Consider the following 15,678-nt stretch of genomic DNA (forward strand, 5'->3'; position numbering starts at 1 on the left):
TGCGTCCGATGACTGAGACTGACGAGGAACATGCTGTATCCTAATTTTTAATTGGGAAGTAATTACTGTACTATAACTTTACTTATTTAATATTATATCGCAAACTTTTTATTCAGACACAGGCAAACTAAAGTAGATCAGCGCCCTCTCACGTGCATAAATTTTAACAAAAACAACACAACCTGTAAAAAAAGTACGGTGATGATCCCGGTGATGCATGTGTTGTTTTAGAGTACAGTGCATTTAAGTAGAACTTAATGGAGGCTGTTAATTATTAGCTTCACGTTAATGTTGTATAATATTTAGAGAAAACCCTATTTATTAGTTGGAGGCGCGTAAGTATATTAAGAGGAAAATATAACTCCGAATATCTAGGCCATAGCCTAGCTAGGCTGCCTTCTCCTGTTTTGTACTCTCCAGCTGCAGGTGAATAATACACCGTCACCGCCCATCTTGATTTTGAGGATCGATGCATACCTAGGCCTAGATAGACACAGTCCAATAGAATAGATCGTTTTGTGACAGTGCTATAATCATGTCTGACACATGGAGTGATATACAGGCTGTCAAGAGGCGCCAAGAAAACCTTCGTGAGCGATTAAATAGACGTAAGAATGAACGACAGAATATTGCTCTTGCGGGAGCTGGTTCAGCAGGTAGCAGCTCTCCTTCTCAACAGCAGTCCAAATCAACTGACCAGCAACAGATTGCAACAATAGGCCCAGAGGTACTGTCTAGTGGAAGGCCACAGACAGCTGCAGATGATAATGTTGTGAAACAAGTACCACCTGAACCTGCAACTACCACCAGCAAGAGCTCATCCCGACTTGGGGGTCCTTCATCAGGCAAGTAAATCAGTACATATTGTATGAGATTATAAAAAAAAACACCTTTTAAATATAGGCCTATGTTGCATTAGTGTATCATTATAATATATGTAGAAATGACAAGCACCATTGCGGTAATGTCTAATAACTCTTCGCACAAAGGCTCTTAATCGTAATGTCGAGTATCAACTCAGACTTTCTAGGTTATTATAGTTACAACTTATCATTGCACAAAATACAGTTGTAATAATTTTATGAATTTATAAGTTAATAACTTACTTACCTACTCGACTTCATTCCTAAATTTGTCTCCTTACCCTCCCTCCATTCTTCTGGGTTCTGACCTTAATCTTCTCATTGTTCCAAGAGTTAACACCAAATCCTACGGCCACAGATCGTTTTTATTTTCAGCTGCCACACTTTGGAACTCCCTCCCTAAACATATTGACGGCTCACCTTCAGTTGCTATTTTTAAGACCAAACTCAACTCACCTTTTTAACATCTAAACATGCATAGCACCTTTGATTTTTACTTCGGTTTAGTGATATTGGCACTTTATAAATGATTATTATTATTGTTATTATTTATTTTTATTTCAATTTTTAGGCACACAAGGCCAACCACAGAGTGTCGGAGACAACAGTGCAACAAAACCATCAATATCTGAAGTAAAGACAGTCTTAAGTAACAAAGCAGAAACCGTTGATAAAATTAATCCAGAAATTGAAAAAAAGTTGCTGGAAAACTTAGGGAACCATGACATGAACCTTCCAATAGATTCTACAAGTATACACAGTTTAATATGCAAGGTAAGCAGTAGAGATTTAAGTTTTTGTGTACACTGTCAAATTTTATTTGATAAATAACTGTGATATGCCCATATTTGGTGTAATATGACATCACCATTTCCATATATGGGCACAAAAGTTTATCCCATAAAATTTGATAATGTGGACAGAGGAACATTAAAAATTAAAGCTGCTGTAATATGTGTCAAATAATAAGGCAAAAGAAAATTATTGTGTTTCCCAAGCAGTGTGGTATAAAAATGTATTAATTGAAGCTTGAGATATGGCCCTTTTGAACACAATTTTGAGCTGCCTGAAAAGATAAAAGTTTTCCTTCACCAAAACATAAATAAATAAGCCAATGTACAGTAGATTGTAGAGATTTTGGGTCGGTTAGGCTTTGCCAACACATTTTAGCAGTAAGTGATGATAACCAAATTCTACATTGATACTTTAAAATATGTTACTAATACTGTACGTTAAAATCAATTCTTTTTTTGAATTCACAGGAGTTAGAGGTAGAGGTCTCTCAGATTGGTATTCATAGTTTGTTAGAGAAGCTAGCTGCTCAAGAGTTAATAAGGTACGCTTCTTTTCATCCACAAAGAAACACCTGTAGTACTTTGGTGAACTTTTGTGACAATCCCATCTGGTAGCTGTATAACAACATTGTGAATTTGGAACTAAATCCCTATTACAATGAAAACGTAATTTTTACATCCCGCTTAGTGAAATTAATTTGCTGCTTTCCGCACATCCAAAACCCTAACCCCACCTGCCAGAACATCCTTGTATAATTTTTAAAATTACCTTGTTGTTTCACGTATTTTTACCTGCCTGTGTATTTTGTATATTCTGATAAAATTGATAGATTGAAGAAATCTGATGCTGAATTCCAATGCAACGATGACTGAAATTTAAGCAAATACATATATTTGTGCTCGGCAAGCTGAATCAGATTTTAAACCTCTTGTAAACTTTTTAAGATAATGTTTGTTAAACAAGTTTAATCAAACGCAATATTCATTTTTTGTGTTATTGTTTCCTTCTACTTCAGGTTGAAAGAAAGTCACAAAACGGATGGATCTCCACAACTTTTAGTCACATCTGTTGAACATGGCAAGGTAACTTAAGAATCTACATTTAGTATATATTTTGATCATTATTCAACAGGCAAGTCTGATTTGAAGCTAATAATATTGTTTCTAAAATTTCCTTAGATAAAGGCAATGACAAGTCAAGAGAAAGAGGAACAAAATAAGACAGGATCAAGGAAAAGACCCCATGAAAGGTCAGCATTTTTGTAATAATATTTTCTTTATTCTTTATGTCATTTGAATGTTTTTTGGAAATTGTACTGTACATACTATAATATTCCATGGATTAAAATTGATATGCCAGTATTTTCAATTTGACTTTATAACAAGTCGATGACAAAAGACAGAGTACTTAACTACATTATTTATAATGTGTTCATACTGAATTTAATTACTGACAATTTAGAGTTTTAGCAAATGCACATTTTTGTTAAATATATCACAAAATGTCAGTTATGCTTTTTTTTTATAGATAAGTTCAGTTTATGCCTTTTTCACATTTTGATGTTTGGACAGATGGGATATGTGGAAAACCCTTTTTCACATTTTGATGTTTGGACAAAGGAATATGTGGAAAACCCATTTTTAACTTGAAAAACAACCTTATCTTTTCAGGGATGAAAAAGACAGTGAAAAGGATAGCAAAAAGGTCGCTTGTGAGCATGCACCTGAAGAGGATGATGAAAGCTTCATCAAGAACTTATTGTCAGTCAAGTCATTCAAAGAGCAAAAGGTCAGAGTTCAGTGAAGAGTTTTTTTATAGCGAAATTACTTACAAAATGCATGTGTAGCTGTGCATAACCATAATCGAAAGGTTTGGTGCAACACATCATGTAACAAAGATGATTTTCCAAGGCATTAAAGTGAACAGTAAAGTATTCAGGGGTGATGAATCGTTAAGAAGGGAATCTGTAACAAATTCTTAACATTTTGAACAGCATCATGTAGAGGGCAGCAAATTATATTTGAAAACCTATGATATATCCATTGAATGTGTAACAAATAGAGCTACATGCTAAACACATTTAGATTATTTTTTAATATTCATGTAATGTATTCTAGTAGTAATCGAGCTATGTGTGTTTTTTTGTATTCAGAGCAATGAAGTTGGGAAGGAAATCTTTGACCTACTTAATATGCCAACCGCCAAAGAGCAATCCCTGGCAGAAAAGTTTAAATCTGCAAGTGGTGAGTTTCATTTATAATCTTTAAATACAACAGTCAATGTAATCAATAATAGAGTTCTTAAATTGAATAAATTTATTGACTTGTTGACTTTACTGTATTTGGCAAAGGTGTATGGAAATTTCCACACTACAGTTGCAAGTCAGAGGGTGGTAATCGCAACAAAAACATTGTAACCAGATTTTTAATGAAATCAACCATTATGAATTATTTATGCCAAAACTCTATCTAGCAAATAGTCGTTAGCCCGATAAAATTTAAATTTGCTCTTTTTTACTATCTACAGGCACAGTACAAGAATTCTGCCCTCATGGGACACGAGAGGACTGTGAGAGGGTGGCCGGGAGCAATACTGTTCGTTGTAGCAAGGTATGTGCTGATTGTTGCCATGGTGATATTCCTTTAAATCTTTCAAATACCTAAGATTTGCTCATGGGCAAGATTTGTCACATAATACTTATTATAAGTCAATCGTGATGTCATCAATGCAACTCCCAATGTTATTTGCCTATCCAAGCAGTGCACTATTTTATCGCTAGTGTGCTATGCGCAGCTTTACTAATTGTTTTATGGTGTGGACAGATCTGTGGAGTGCAACAAATTATGCAAGTATTAATGATGAGACCGTTAGCAGAGTTTGTGAGATTGAGGATTCATTCATTTATTGATTCTTAAACCATCGTGGGTTATTATTAGCCAAACAAACACATCGTACCCAACAAAATACATACTGGACAGACGTCCCACTCCCATCCAAAATATGCATACATGCCAATCAGTTACAGGTATACTGTATAAGCTATGGCCTAATTTTATTTAGCTTTCCAATATTCTTAAATTACATATAAATATTTTCCTAAAGTTTTCATCTTTCATAATTAAAAAAAAATCTATTTACAGCTTCATTTCCGACGGCTGATTAACAAGCATACTGATGGTAATACATTTATCATTTATTCATTAAATTATAAATAAATATTTAAGAACTCATTGGCTACATGTCTGTGTTTCACTTTCTCAATCATAAGTTTGGGACACATAATCTGCATTTGAGACCATTCCACATACACCTTTATACTGTCACTAGATGTTTAACTGAGTAATTAGCATAAGAATGTTGCAGTATACTTTGTTACAGAGAAGCTGTAATACTTTTACTCATAACTTTGGCAATAGTAAGTCAATGCCAGTAAATGACCCATCATTTTATAGCTTGCAATGTGGAGAATATGAATATATTAAAAAATCAATTTAAATTTTTTGGTCACTGATACTGGTTTTGGGATGGCAAGCCTCATTTGTTAATAATTGTGAACAATTTTTCGACCCTGGTGCGATTTAAACCCATGAAACGTAAATGAATATTCATGTACATTACTGTATGTTTTTTCACCAGAATCACTTGGCGATTGCTCTTTTCTTAACACTTGCTTCCATATGGACACATGCAAGGTAAGGTTTAGTATTAGAATAGTGGAGCTGCAACAGGTGATTAAGATACTTTCCTTTGAATCCCAGTATTAAGTAATGGGAATAAAATTGTACAGCATTATAATAAAAATGATACCATGCCCAATGCTCGTATCCATTTTGATTGATAAAGTTGATGCAACATTCCAAACTATTTTCTCTATGTGTTTTATTTTCATTGATTTTCAGTATGTACATTATGAAACAGAATATCCCTCCACACTGGATAAGATAACTGCCGCTCCTAATAAGGGCATTCGCGGCGACAGCACAGTGACACTTATACAGCCTCAGGTAGGGACAAACTTTATAACTTGTTTTTAACTCATTCTCTATATATCTCAAACAGCTTCCGGGAAATATGCATTGGATATTTGAACTTTCCAAGTAAAGAGAAACGACATGAAAAAAGTTCATGTGTATTTAACATACCTTCCAGTGATCAATAGGAAAATAAACCCTTTTTCTTGAAGACCAGAAACATTCAGCTTTCTCATCTTATCATCTTGCTTAGCATATTCTCTGTTATAATATCCAATCTATTATACTATGATTGCAAAAAAGGTGAATTTGAAATGAAAAAAAAAATGTCTTAGGGGGTTCATGCAAGATGCACAGCAAGAGATTTGAAACCCCTTAATCCCTGTCCAGATTATCATGCTTAAATATGGTCATGATGACATCACATGATGACCATATATAGGCACATTGTGACTATATATGGGCATAAGACAGTTTTTCAAAAAAATAATCTGGACAGAGTTTAACAGAATGAAAGGCTGAACCACAACGCTTTGCCTGCCAATCCAACAATAACAATATTGTTCTTCTAATTGCAGTGGGTACAGTGTGATGTACGCTCGCTCGACATGGATGTACTTGGCAAGTTTGCGGTTATCATGGCTGATCCTCCGTGGGATATCCATATGGAACTTCCATACGGCACTATGCAAGACGATGAGATGAGAAAGCTGAATGTTCCTGGTCTTCAAGAAGAAGGGTTCATTTTCTTATGGGTCACTGGAAGGTATGTTAAATACACATGAAAATCAAAGCTTCTTAGTTACTTTTTTCTCTGTGTTAATTCTTTACTTTGTGTAAATTTTTCGATCTTAGGACATGTGGGAGAACAGATTAATTAGTTTTTTATAAAAGTTTTTTCTGAACGTTTTTAGGGCTATGGAACTTGGACGAGAATGTCTGCAGTTATGGGGCTACAAACAAGTTGATGAAATCATCTGGGTGAAAACTAATCAACTCCAAAGGTTAATTCGCACAGGAAGGACAGGTCATTGGTTGAATCATGGGAAGGAACACTGTTTGGTAAGTGAGCCTCTGCTGCAGCAAGTTCTGCATTAAGTTCCATATTGCATGACAAATAAAGAACCACTGACAAAGAGACCTGAAAAGATCTCCTTGGTTCAGCACACACATAGTGTCTATTAACAGTTTGCTACCCTCAGTAACTAGTTCATTGCTTATCGCAGGTCGGTGTGAAAGGAGATCCGGCTGGGTATAATCGGGGCCTTGATTGTGATGTCATCGTTGCCGAGGTGCGAGAAACCAGTCATAAGCCAGATGAAATATATGGATTGATTGAACGTCTGTCACCAGGGACGAGGAAGATTGAGCTTTTTGGGAGGATGCATAATGTGCAGCCAAATTGGTAAGTGCTTAGTCTGTGAATTGGTAACAGTAGCCACATTCCCCTAAAAAAAAAGCTCACGGAAGTTAAAAATCACATCACCCTATTTTGCATGATAACAACCCCTCACTTAATCACCGAGGGGCCCCCCCACCTGACCTTTGCACTCCATCACCCCCAATTTCAAGATTCCTAGATACACCACTGATTGATAGGGGAAGTAGGGTGAGGATGGTGTAATGCTGCGCACATTCTAGTGCCAAGTATGACTTAACTTTTTCTTTTAGGCATCACATAATTTAACTCCAATTAATGAACAGTATTATATCTGTATACCATGATATTATAGCTTCATCATTTTTGTGATATACAAAATTTAATTTATCTTTGATTTTACACCCTAGGACTACGCTGGGAAACCAGCTAGATGGAGTAAATCTCATTGAGCCTGATATGATAGAACGATTTAACACGGCATATCCGGACGGTAATTGCATGAAACCAAGAGAGAAGAAACCAACAGAAATTAATAAGAACCAAACAAAGAGGTAGACTTGAACATTGCTAGCTGACAAGAGTGTAAAACCAAAGGAAAAGAATTTAGACCACCTGATATGAACAATAGTAACTTCATAAAGAGGTAGAGTACTTGAATATGGCTAGCTGAACAAGTGTATGAAACCCATAGAGGCAAAAGTGTAAAAAACCACCAGTAATGAACACTAAGAACATACTAAAGCGGTCAACTACTTGATTATGGTTAGCTGACAATGATATGAAGCCACCAGAAATGAACAATTGTAACTTATGCAGTAGACTACTTGAATATGGCTGGCTAATAAATTTATGAAAGCAAAAAACAAGAAAGCATCCTAAGATTGGCAAAAATAATGTAGAAATACACAACTTAACTAGCAAATTCAGATTGTTATATAAATTTGTATCAGGTCTCTCTCCAATTAAAGACCACTTTTGGGACAGGGGTTTATATAGATAATAGACATTTGTTAATTTGGGACTCAGAAAGGTGGTCTCTATTTAGAGGTGGTCTTTAATTGGAGGGGTCTTTATTTAGAGGAAGGCCTGTATATATTATTCATTTTTAAACATTTTTGAATGTTGTGTATATTATATTTTTAAACATTTTTAGACAATGTCCAGCAGGTACTCTCAGCCAAAGTTTCGAACATGTTTTTATCTGCATGTTGACCAATATATCAAAATTGAATTGAATTATTGACAAGCTGCTACTAGCACTCAAAAGAGAGACATCTAATTCCTTATTGAAATTCCGTAATGCTATCTGTATCTATGGTATCATTAAAGAAATTAGAACATTAAATACAATTTGTAATATTAAACAAATGCATATGCCCTTCTATTTATAGACACTAAAGGCTAAAGTCCAGTTAAGCTCGGGATTCTGTAAAAGCCAGATCTCCTCATTTAACATTGTTGCTATGTTTGGCAGAAGTATATCATGGTATTATTCAAAGCTAAACTAAGTTATTTTCCTGCTTACGTTGACCGCAACATCTATGTAAATACAGTTCCTTGGAAACATAATGTGTGTGGATTATATTTTCTTTTCTTTTCTTTGCATTGTTTGACTGTCAAATGAAAAAAATGAATGTTTTTAAAAAAATAAAGATGAATAGATTACAGTACTATTAAAGTATTTGGTGTTGAAAGCGGTCATGGTTCGGGTTTTTGACATAAAGGGCTGTCCACACTGCAAGTTTTATGTGATAAAAGTTGTCATAGGTGTGATATGATGTCCACCCCCTCGCCCTTTTGGAAAGTTAAAAAAAAGAAAGAAAGGAAAAAGAAATAATTAATCGCCAAAAAAACAACATTATTTTCAGTGGTCTGGAAAACAAAAATTTCGCAGGGGAAAGCTCCGGACCGCCAAGGGTAGTTTTGAATGTTAAAACTACTGGTTTTGATGTTAAAACAAAAATTTCGCTGGGGAAATCCCCCGGACCCCCTAGGGTAGTGTTGCCTCGATTGGCCCCTCTTTCGGATCCGCATCTGTATGGCAACTCACATATTTACTATATGTTAGTGTGGACTAAGCTTAAAAACCGAAAGGTCCACTGATTAATCTCAGATAAGAAAGTATAATACATACTCCAAGTATTGAAATACACGCCATCGTGTTGGGATTCAATATTTCGACATTAATTATGTCATCATCAGGAATGCCTGATGATGACATAATTAATGTCGAAATATTGAATCCCAACACGATGGCGTGTATTTCAATACTTGGAGTATGTATTATACTTTCTTAACTAAGCTTAAAGTGCTTATAACTAATGACCAGAATAGTAAATTGTGCACATTCCATATTATATATGCATTTAAATTTTTCAATGCACTATAGAAGATTTCACATGTGCTTTGAAATAACATATACAGTACACTTAAAAAAGAATCTTAATACTTAACATAACGATCAATCCTCGTCCCAATCATATCATTCTGGAAAAGATCCCGGTGTTTTACAAGCTTGGTTTCAGGATTGAAGGCATTTGAACACCAAAGATCAAAGATTCTGTACTGTTGTAGGCCGGGCCTTACTTTACTCTATCCAAACCAGATTTACCTTCATGATACCGAAAGAGGTATCATGAAGAGTTAAATATTGTTCATAAATATTATTTTTGTGCTAGGACGATGTTTTTGTTTTAAGTAGGCCTATTTTTGCTTTTAATCAGTAGTGCTTTTGCTGCAAAGTACGTGAGAGCCGGGGGTGAATGCTGAACAAAATTCGGCAAATTCGCACCACTGAGTTGAATGGTTAAAATCGCACATGTGGGTCACTGCAACCGCGATCGCGATTCTGTTTCGCTCGAGTATCGCGTCAGCTGTCACAGTAGAGTAGGATAGGCCTTCCTGTCATTGTTAAATCATGGAAACATGGAGAAAAAAGACATTAGATTCGAAGATATGATTGCTAGATTATGTGTAAATCACTATGAAGAACGCCTGCCTAAGAGAGGCAAACCCCAAGTCAACCGTGAATGGACTATTCTAGCTGGAGTTGTCCAGGCTCAACGACGGCCTGTGTCGTCGGTCGCCAAAGCCAGTCAAGCACGAAGCCTAGGCCTAAGTAAAGTTAGAATCGATAGCAAGTTTTGTACTACTACTAGGCCTAGGCTTTAAATGTAGGCCTAGTCCTTCGAATTAACCAAATTAATCCTCTCTAGGAATAGTGTCGATATAATTCCAAATTACAAATGCGACAAGCGGGGAGGGGACAGTTTTTCCCGTCGGAGAGAATTTCTGTCTCTTTTTTTTTTTTTTTTTTTTTTTTTTTTTTTAACCTTAGTAGACTCTAAAATCGATTAAATAAGCCTTTGAAACCCCTAAATTTTCAGTTTCCCCCTCCCCCGACTGCTTAACATTAGAAACTTACGGGCAATGCCCTTCAGTGCCACCTACTACACTCTTGTCGGGAAAATCCTGACGCCTCGCCTGTGTGCAGTTATAAAGCCCCTGATGGAATGATTTCACATGTTTTCTTTTCATACACTAGAATTTGATGAGAAATTTGAATATGAAGTTGTTGCCTTAGGAACAGGTTCCAAATGTCTTGGTCTGGATAAACTAAGCACTAATGGTGAGAATATACAAAGTAATTTTAAATGTAATACACTATACAGTAGGCTACGATAGATTGAAGGTGCACTTTTGGCCCTGCAAATTGAGGAACATAACCCCTTCATGACTCCGGCCAACACCACCACTATACTGTTGACTACTGTCAACTTCAGATCTGAGTCTTCAAACCACGTACACATTTTTAGATTTAAGGGTCTTTAGGAATGCATTTTGGGATGGTTACATTATTTCATTCATCTTGCACACCTGATAAATTTGCATATTTCATTGCAGGAGATGTAATTCATGATAGTCATGCTGAGGTTATTGCTAGAAGAGCATTCTTAAGGTAGGTATATTATACAAATATTGTAATATAATATAAGTTTGTCATATCACCCCTTTCAACATAGGATGGTGAAAAGGGCCCTCGCAGGCCAGGCTTCCCTCCCCCACAGCAATACAAATAATTTAAATTAATTGACATACGTCCTTGACCCCAAGGTAAGTGAACAGCACCATCCCCTCAGACCACAGATAATAGTTTGATATCAGGGTTTTAAAAATTTTATAAAGTTGTCCTAAAAACAATGATGCGATATTTCCTACACAACAATTCTTAAATGTTTCCAATTGTTATTTCAGGTATCTATATGACCAATTGAAGAAGAGTATTTTACAAGAAGAAAGTATATTTATTAATGCAGATGCGAGAGGAGAATTTCAGTTGAAACCACATGTAACTTTCCACTTCTTCACCAGCCAGACCCCATGTAAGTTCATGATTTACATGTGAGCCACAATCCTAATGATGAAAACATATTTTATATCTATCCTATATATATATTGTCTATCCATCTATTTTTGTCACTCCACTGCTGGCATAGATACCCTTTGTCAATTCTCTACTCCTTTGCCTTATCCTCTGATTTCTGCTCCTTCCATCTTTCAATCTATTGCCCTTTAGTGTCCATCAATTGTCTTTACCGCTTGCTTACTACTTACCATTTTCCTCTCACCAGTATTACATCTGCCAATCCTATTGCCATTTTCAAAATCTTCATTTGAATTATTCTAAGATATTAACTCTTGCTTCTTTGCTTATTGTTTTGAAGGTGGGGATGCTTCAATCTTCCCCGAGACCACAGATGACAACCATATGCAGACATCAACTGATCCAGTGACAGTTGTTGATAAAGTTGAAAGTTTTTGCCAGAAAGACGTTTCACAAGTGGAACCAATTGATGTTGGATCAACAATAGAAAGTGAAAAGGAAATTGTAGTGTCAGTTGGAAGCACATTACCAGTGAGAATTTCTAAAGGCAATCAGGATAAAAATATTGCTGAAGAAAATTTAGACATCAATGTCAGAACTGATAGTTGTAAAAGAAAGAGGGAAGCATCACCAGTATGCTATGAGGTGCAAACAAAAAATGCCAAACTCAACCTTGAGGATCATGCCATTGATGGAAGTCAAGATCAGAAGTATAAAGATCATCGCACCGGAGCAAAATGCGTGCCCGGAAATATCCAGGATCCTCTGAATCCTAGTGGATATCACACTGTTGGAGTCTTGCGCTTGAAGCCAGGCAGAGGAAACCGGAGTGTCTCAATCTGCTGCAGCGACAAGATTGCCAAGTGGAACGTACTTGGATGTCAGGGAGCGCTCCTCTCTCACTTCCTAACAGAGCCAATAGCATTCGAAAGCATTGTTATTGGAAAGTGCAGTTTTAGTGAAAGTGCTACCAAAAGGGCACTGTTGGATAGGATACATGGAGTTTATTCAAACCTAAGTTATGCTGTACATCACAATATTTCTGTATTCCATTCAAATGTTGAATTTCATCATTCAAAGGAGTACATCAAACAGCACCATATTAAATCCCTTGGCAAAATCGCACCTTGTGGGGCAGGTAGAGTAATCAATTTAATACAGATTATGGTAACAAATAATTTGATCCCATGAGATAGTGTATAAATAAACCCAGCATTTCAAGACAACCTGCTGAAACACAAGAGCAGAAGTTGGCATTGAAGCAGGGATGAAGTTTAATTATACATTCCGAAGTTCAGCACACAGAGCACCAGTTTAGCCTGCTGAGTCCAGTTGCTGTCTCAGTAACACCCAGATTCCAAGCCAGCAGTTAAAAATTATATCTTGTTAATGTCTAAAGTAATTTGGTTTGCTGTTTACTTCCATTAATTTACTGCTACTTTTGAACAAAGAGGAGGGAGGCACCCCGTATCCGCCTGGCTACGCCACTTCTATAAGGCAGGGTCACAGCATTTGCCTATTTCACGAAAGCCAGTGCATAACATCTTTATCGAAGTGGAGTTAAATTATAAACATTAAATGTGACTAATGTGTTTGACTATAATAGCAAATCAAATTAGTGGTCAAATCAATGCTATGTCTGGTTTTTTTACAGCTATTATATGGTCAGCTGTGCCAAACTCTCCTCTTGATGTCTCTGTAAAGGGTGTCAAACAAGGTGTGACATCAAAAGATTTGAAACAATGCAATGCAAGGTAGGGCAACCTAGCATTCACATAACATAAAAGTTTATCTCTGTTTGAGACAGGAGTATAATAAAAAAAAAAAATATTTTAATAAACAATAAAATTGTATTTATTCACCAGGTGTGACATTTGCAAATCTAAATTATTTGAAACTTTCAAGGAAGTGGTGAATCTTATCCCTGAGGACAGCCTTCCATGTAGTTTAAAGTAAGTGAACGTTAATTGAGTACATTACCATATTCATTCAAATTAACACGTTACTTTGAATAATCCACTTTGAATATAAACAAAATTGTCCATAAATTCCCTCTCAAACAAACTTAAGCAAACTTCCTCTCAAGTCAATACTCCTTCATACAAACTTCCCCTCAAACAATTCCCCCCACCCCATGATGTCCTCGAGTAAATGGACCCTCAAACAAGATTTCCCTTAGATAAAAGGACCCTTGATTAAATGTACAGGTATTGCTTTTTACGCCATGACAGTACTTATAGATCTGTCATTAACATAATGTCTGTACAATGTAAGGAAGGACAGAAATATTACTTTTTAAATGTACATGATGTCAATTTGAATAATTAAGTCTATTGTGTTTATAGCACTTAAGTGTTAGAAACTATAGAAAAACACATATCTTGCCAGCTTATCATTTAATTAACCATATATGACGCGTTATACATGATTGACACACCTTGTGTTTTGATTTTTAGAAACACTGAACTAAAAACGTACTGGGATTATAAGCAGGCATGCGGCAAATACCAAGAGTCATGGCGACATTTATTGCAACATTTCAGCACGTGGATAAGAACACCTGTTGAATATTCACAGTTTTCTTGAGCAGTACTAACTCAATTGGCAATTTATACTTCGAATATTGACAAAATATCGAGATATTTTATTTTATTCTTGCTGGAATGTGTCTTTTTTTCCAAATGTCTAACCGAATAAAAATAATTCTGACATTGAATGTTTTCTTGACTGTGCCTCAAATTATTATAGTTATTGGTTCTTCTGTGTTAGAAGTTGATAAAAAAAAAACAAAAAAAACTGGAGGATTGAGTGCTGAATTAGCTGATTGAACCATGTTTGTTTGTTTGATTGATTGAGTGATGTTTGAGAAGGAAGGAAGTGTAGTCTACACACACGAGACTGATATTCGCTATCGGTACCGGTATTGTCGCTTGCATCAATCTATTTTTTATCGATACCAAGGATATACTGCCACCCAAAAAACACTCAAAATGTAAAATAATTGTTCATGTTCTTCAAGATAAAGAAAAATATATCTCAATGATTTAAATACTTTTTACTTATAAAATCATTACAAATTTGCTGCCAGAAATTTAAGTGTATTGTACATGCGATTGATAATTTTCTATACGTCGTTAATTGGCGAGAATTGTTTACCCTTTCTAATTTTTGGATGAAATCTAATTTGAAATATACAAATTAATTCCTTTTTTTAGTTCTCAAGTTTATAATTTATTTAAGTGTTAGTTGATCTTTAAATAGTATCATCATTAGATGTGAACTTCAAAACACTCTGACATGTTCAAACATTTTCAAATACAGAACTCTAATGATTGGAATAATATGCCTACTAAAATCACATTAAAGATACAGTATTCGCGGTTTTTTGAACACATATACTAAACCTGTGACAGAAAGCCACATAGTTCTTTTCTTCTGGAATGTTACTAAGGTTATAAGTTACTTTCCACGAAACAAAGCTGGGTTACAGGAGCTGTCGGAGAAAACAATTGCAAGAGAAATAACTACATGGAGAAATTACAAAAAATATTTATGACAATATTACACCACTATTTACCCAGGTAGGCCTAGTAAAGAATTTTAGGTTTTTATTAAGAAACATACATATTCATTAGGACTAATTATGCGTCCTTATACCAGGTGTCCATCAAATTTGCTTGTTGTTATACAGTTCGTTGAAATTAGGTCTGATTGTATTCAGTTTGGACAACTTGTAAACATGGAGGGAGAAGAGTCGTTTGCCGAATCTGAGGATAATACTCTAATAAACAGACAAGATTCAATTGAAGACATAAGTGTGACTGAATCAAAAGAACCTATGCAATGTGAAACAACTCCAGAGAAGCAAACGGTCGGGACACCTAGCGTTTACCAACTCGTAAACGATTCCTTTGATGACCACTTCAACGAGCTCACCTCTATTCTCACATTCCACACACCGTTTCAAGTGGAAGAAAGACTGGTGGAGTACTTAGAAGGCAAAGACACGCATCTCGAATGGAGTGCAGTATGGAGATGTGAGAACCCTGAAGTAGATACACTTGTTAAGGTACGAAAATGTCATAGTTGACATACCGGAAGTTATGCGATTTTTAAATTGCGATTAAACCACTTGTCTCGTACACTTTGCAGGGGCGGATTTAGGGGTGGAAGCCGGCCCCACCTTTTGGGAGGTAAAAAAAAGAAGAAAAAAATGATAGCCCACAACGCCTCAAATGTTATTTTCGGGCGTCTAGAACACAAAATTTTCGCGGGGGCATGCCC

General features: G+C 35.8%; 2 protein-coding genes across 2 annotated transcripts; both read left to right on the plus strand.

Annotated features, from left to right (window-relative positions):
- The first annotated feature begins 182 nt into the window (after window positions 1-182).
- LOC117123511 (N6-adenosine-methyltransferase catalytic subunit-like) lies at window positions 183-8,680 on the plus strand. The gene is made up of 15 exons (XM_033269460.1): window positions 183-845; window positions 1,435-1,637; window positions 2,126-2,199; window positions 2,674-2,740; window positions 2,837-2,907; window positions 3,329-3,446; window positions 3,811-3,901; window positions 4,185-4,267; window positions 4,799-4,835; window positions 5,295-5,350; window positions 5,558-5,662; window positions 6,208-6,395; window positions 6,544-6,691; window positions 6,856-7,034; window positions 7,418-8,680. Exons 1-15 carry the CDS (start codon window positions 536-538, stop codon window positions 7,563-7,565), a joined length of 1,878 nt encoding a protein of 625 aa, XP_033125351.1. The 5' UTR covers window positions 183-535; the 3' UTR covers window positions 7,566-8,680.
- A 1,166-nt stretch (window positions 8,681-9,846) lies between these two features.
- LOC117123490 (tRNA-specific adenosine deaminase 1-like) lies at window positions 9,847-14,110 on the plus strand. Its single transcript, XM_033269436.1, has 8 exons — window positions 9,847-10,128; window positions 10,555-10,638; window positions 10,914-10,968; window positions 11,265-11,392; window positions 11,735-12,532; window positions 13,049-13,148; window positions 13,260-13,346; window positions 13,851-14,110. Exons 1-8 carry the CDS (start codon window positions 9,936-9,938, stop codon window positions 13,978-13,980), a joined length of 1,575 nt encoding a protein of 524 aa, XP_033125327.1. The 5' UTR covers window positions 9,847-9,935; the 3' UTR covers window positions 13,981-14,110.
- The last annotated feature ends 1,568 nt before the right edge of the window (window positions 14,111-15,678 follow it).

Source organism: Anneissia japonica, unplaced genomic scaffold, assembly GCF_011630105.1.
Source record: "Anneissia japonica isolate Jap-2015-1 unplaced genomic scaffold, ASM1163010v1 scaffold287717_len1600092_cov198, whole genome shotgun sequence".
NCBI lineage: Eukaryota > Metazoa > Echinodermata > Crinoidea > Comatulida > Comatulidae > Anneissia > Anneissia japonica.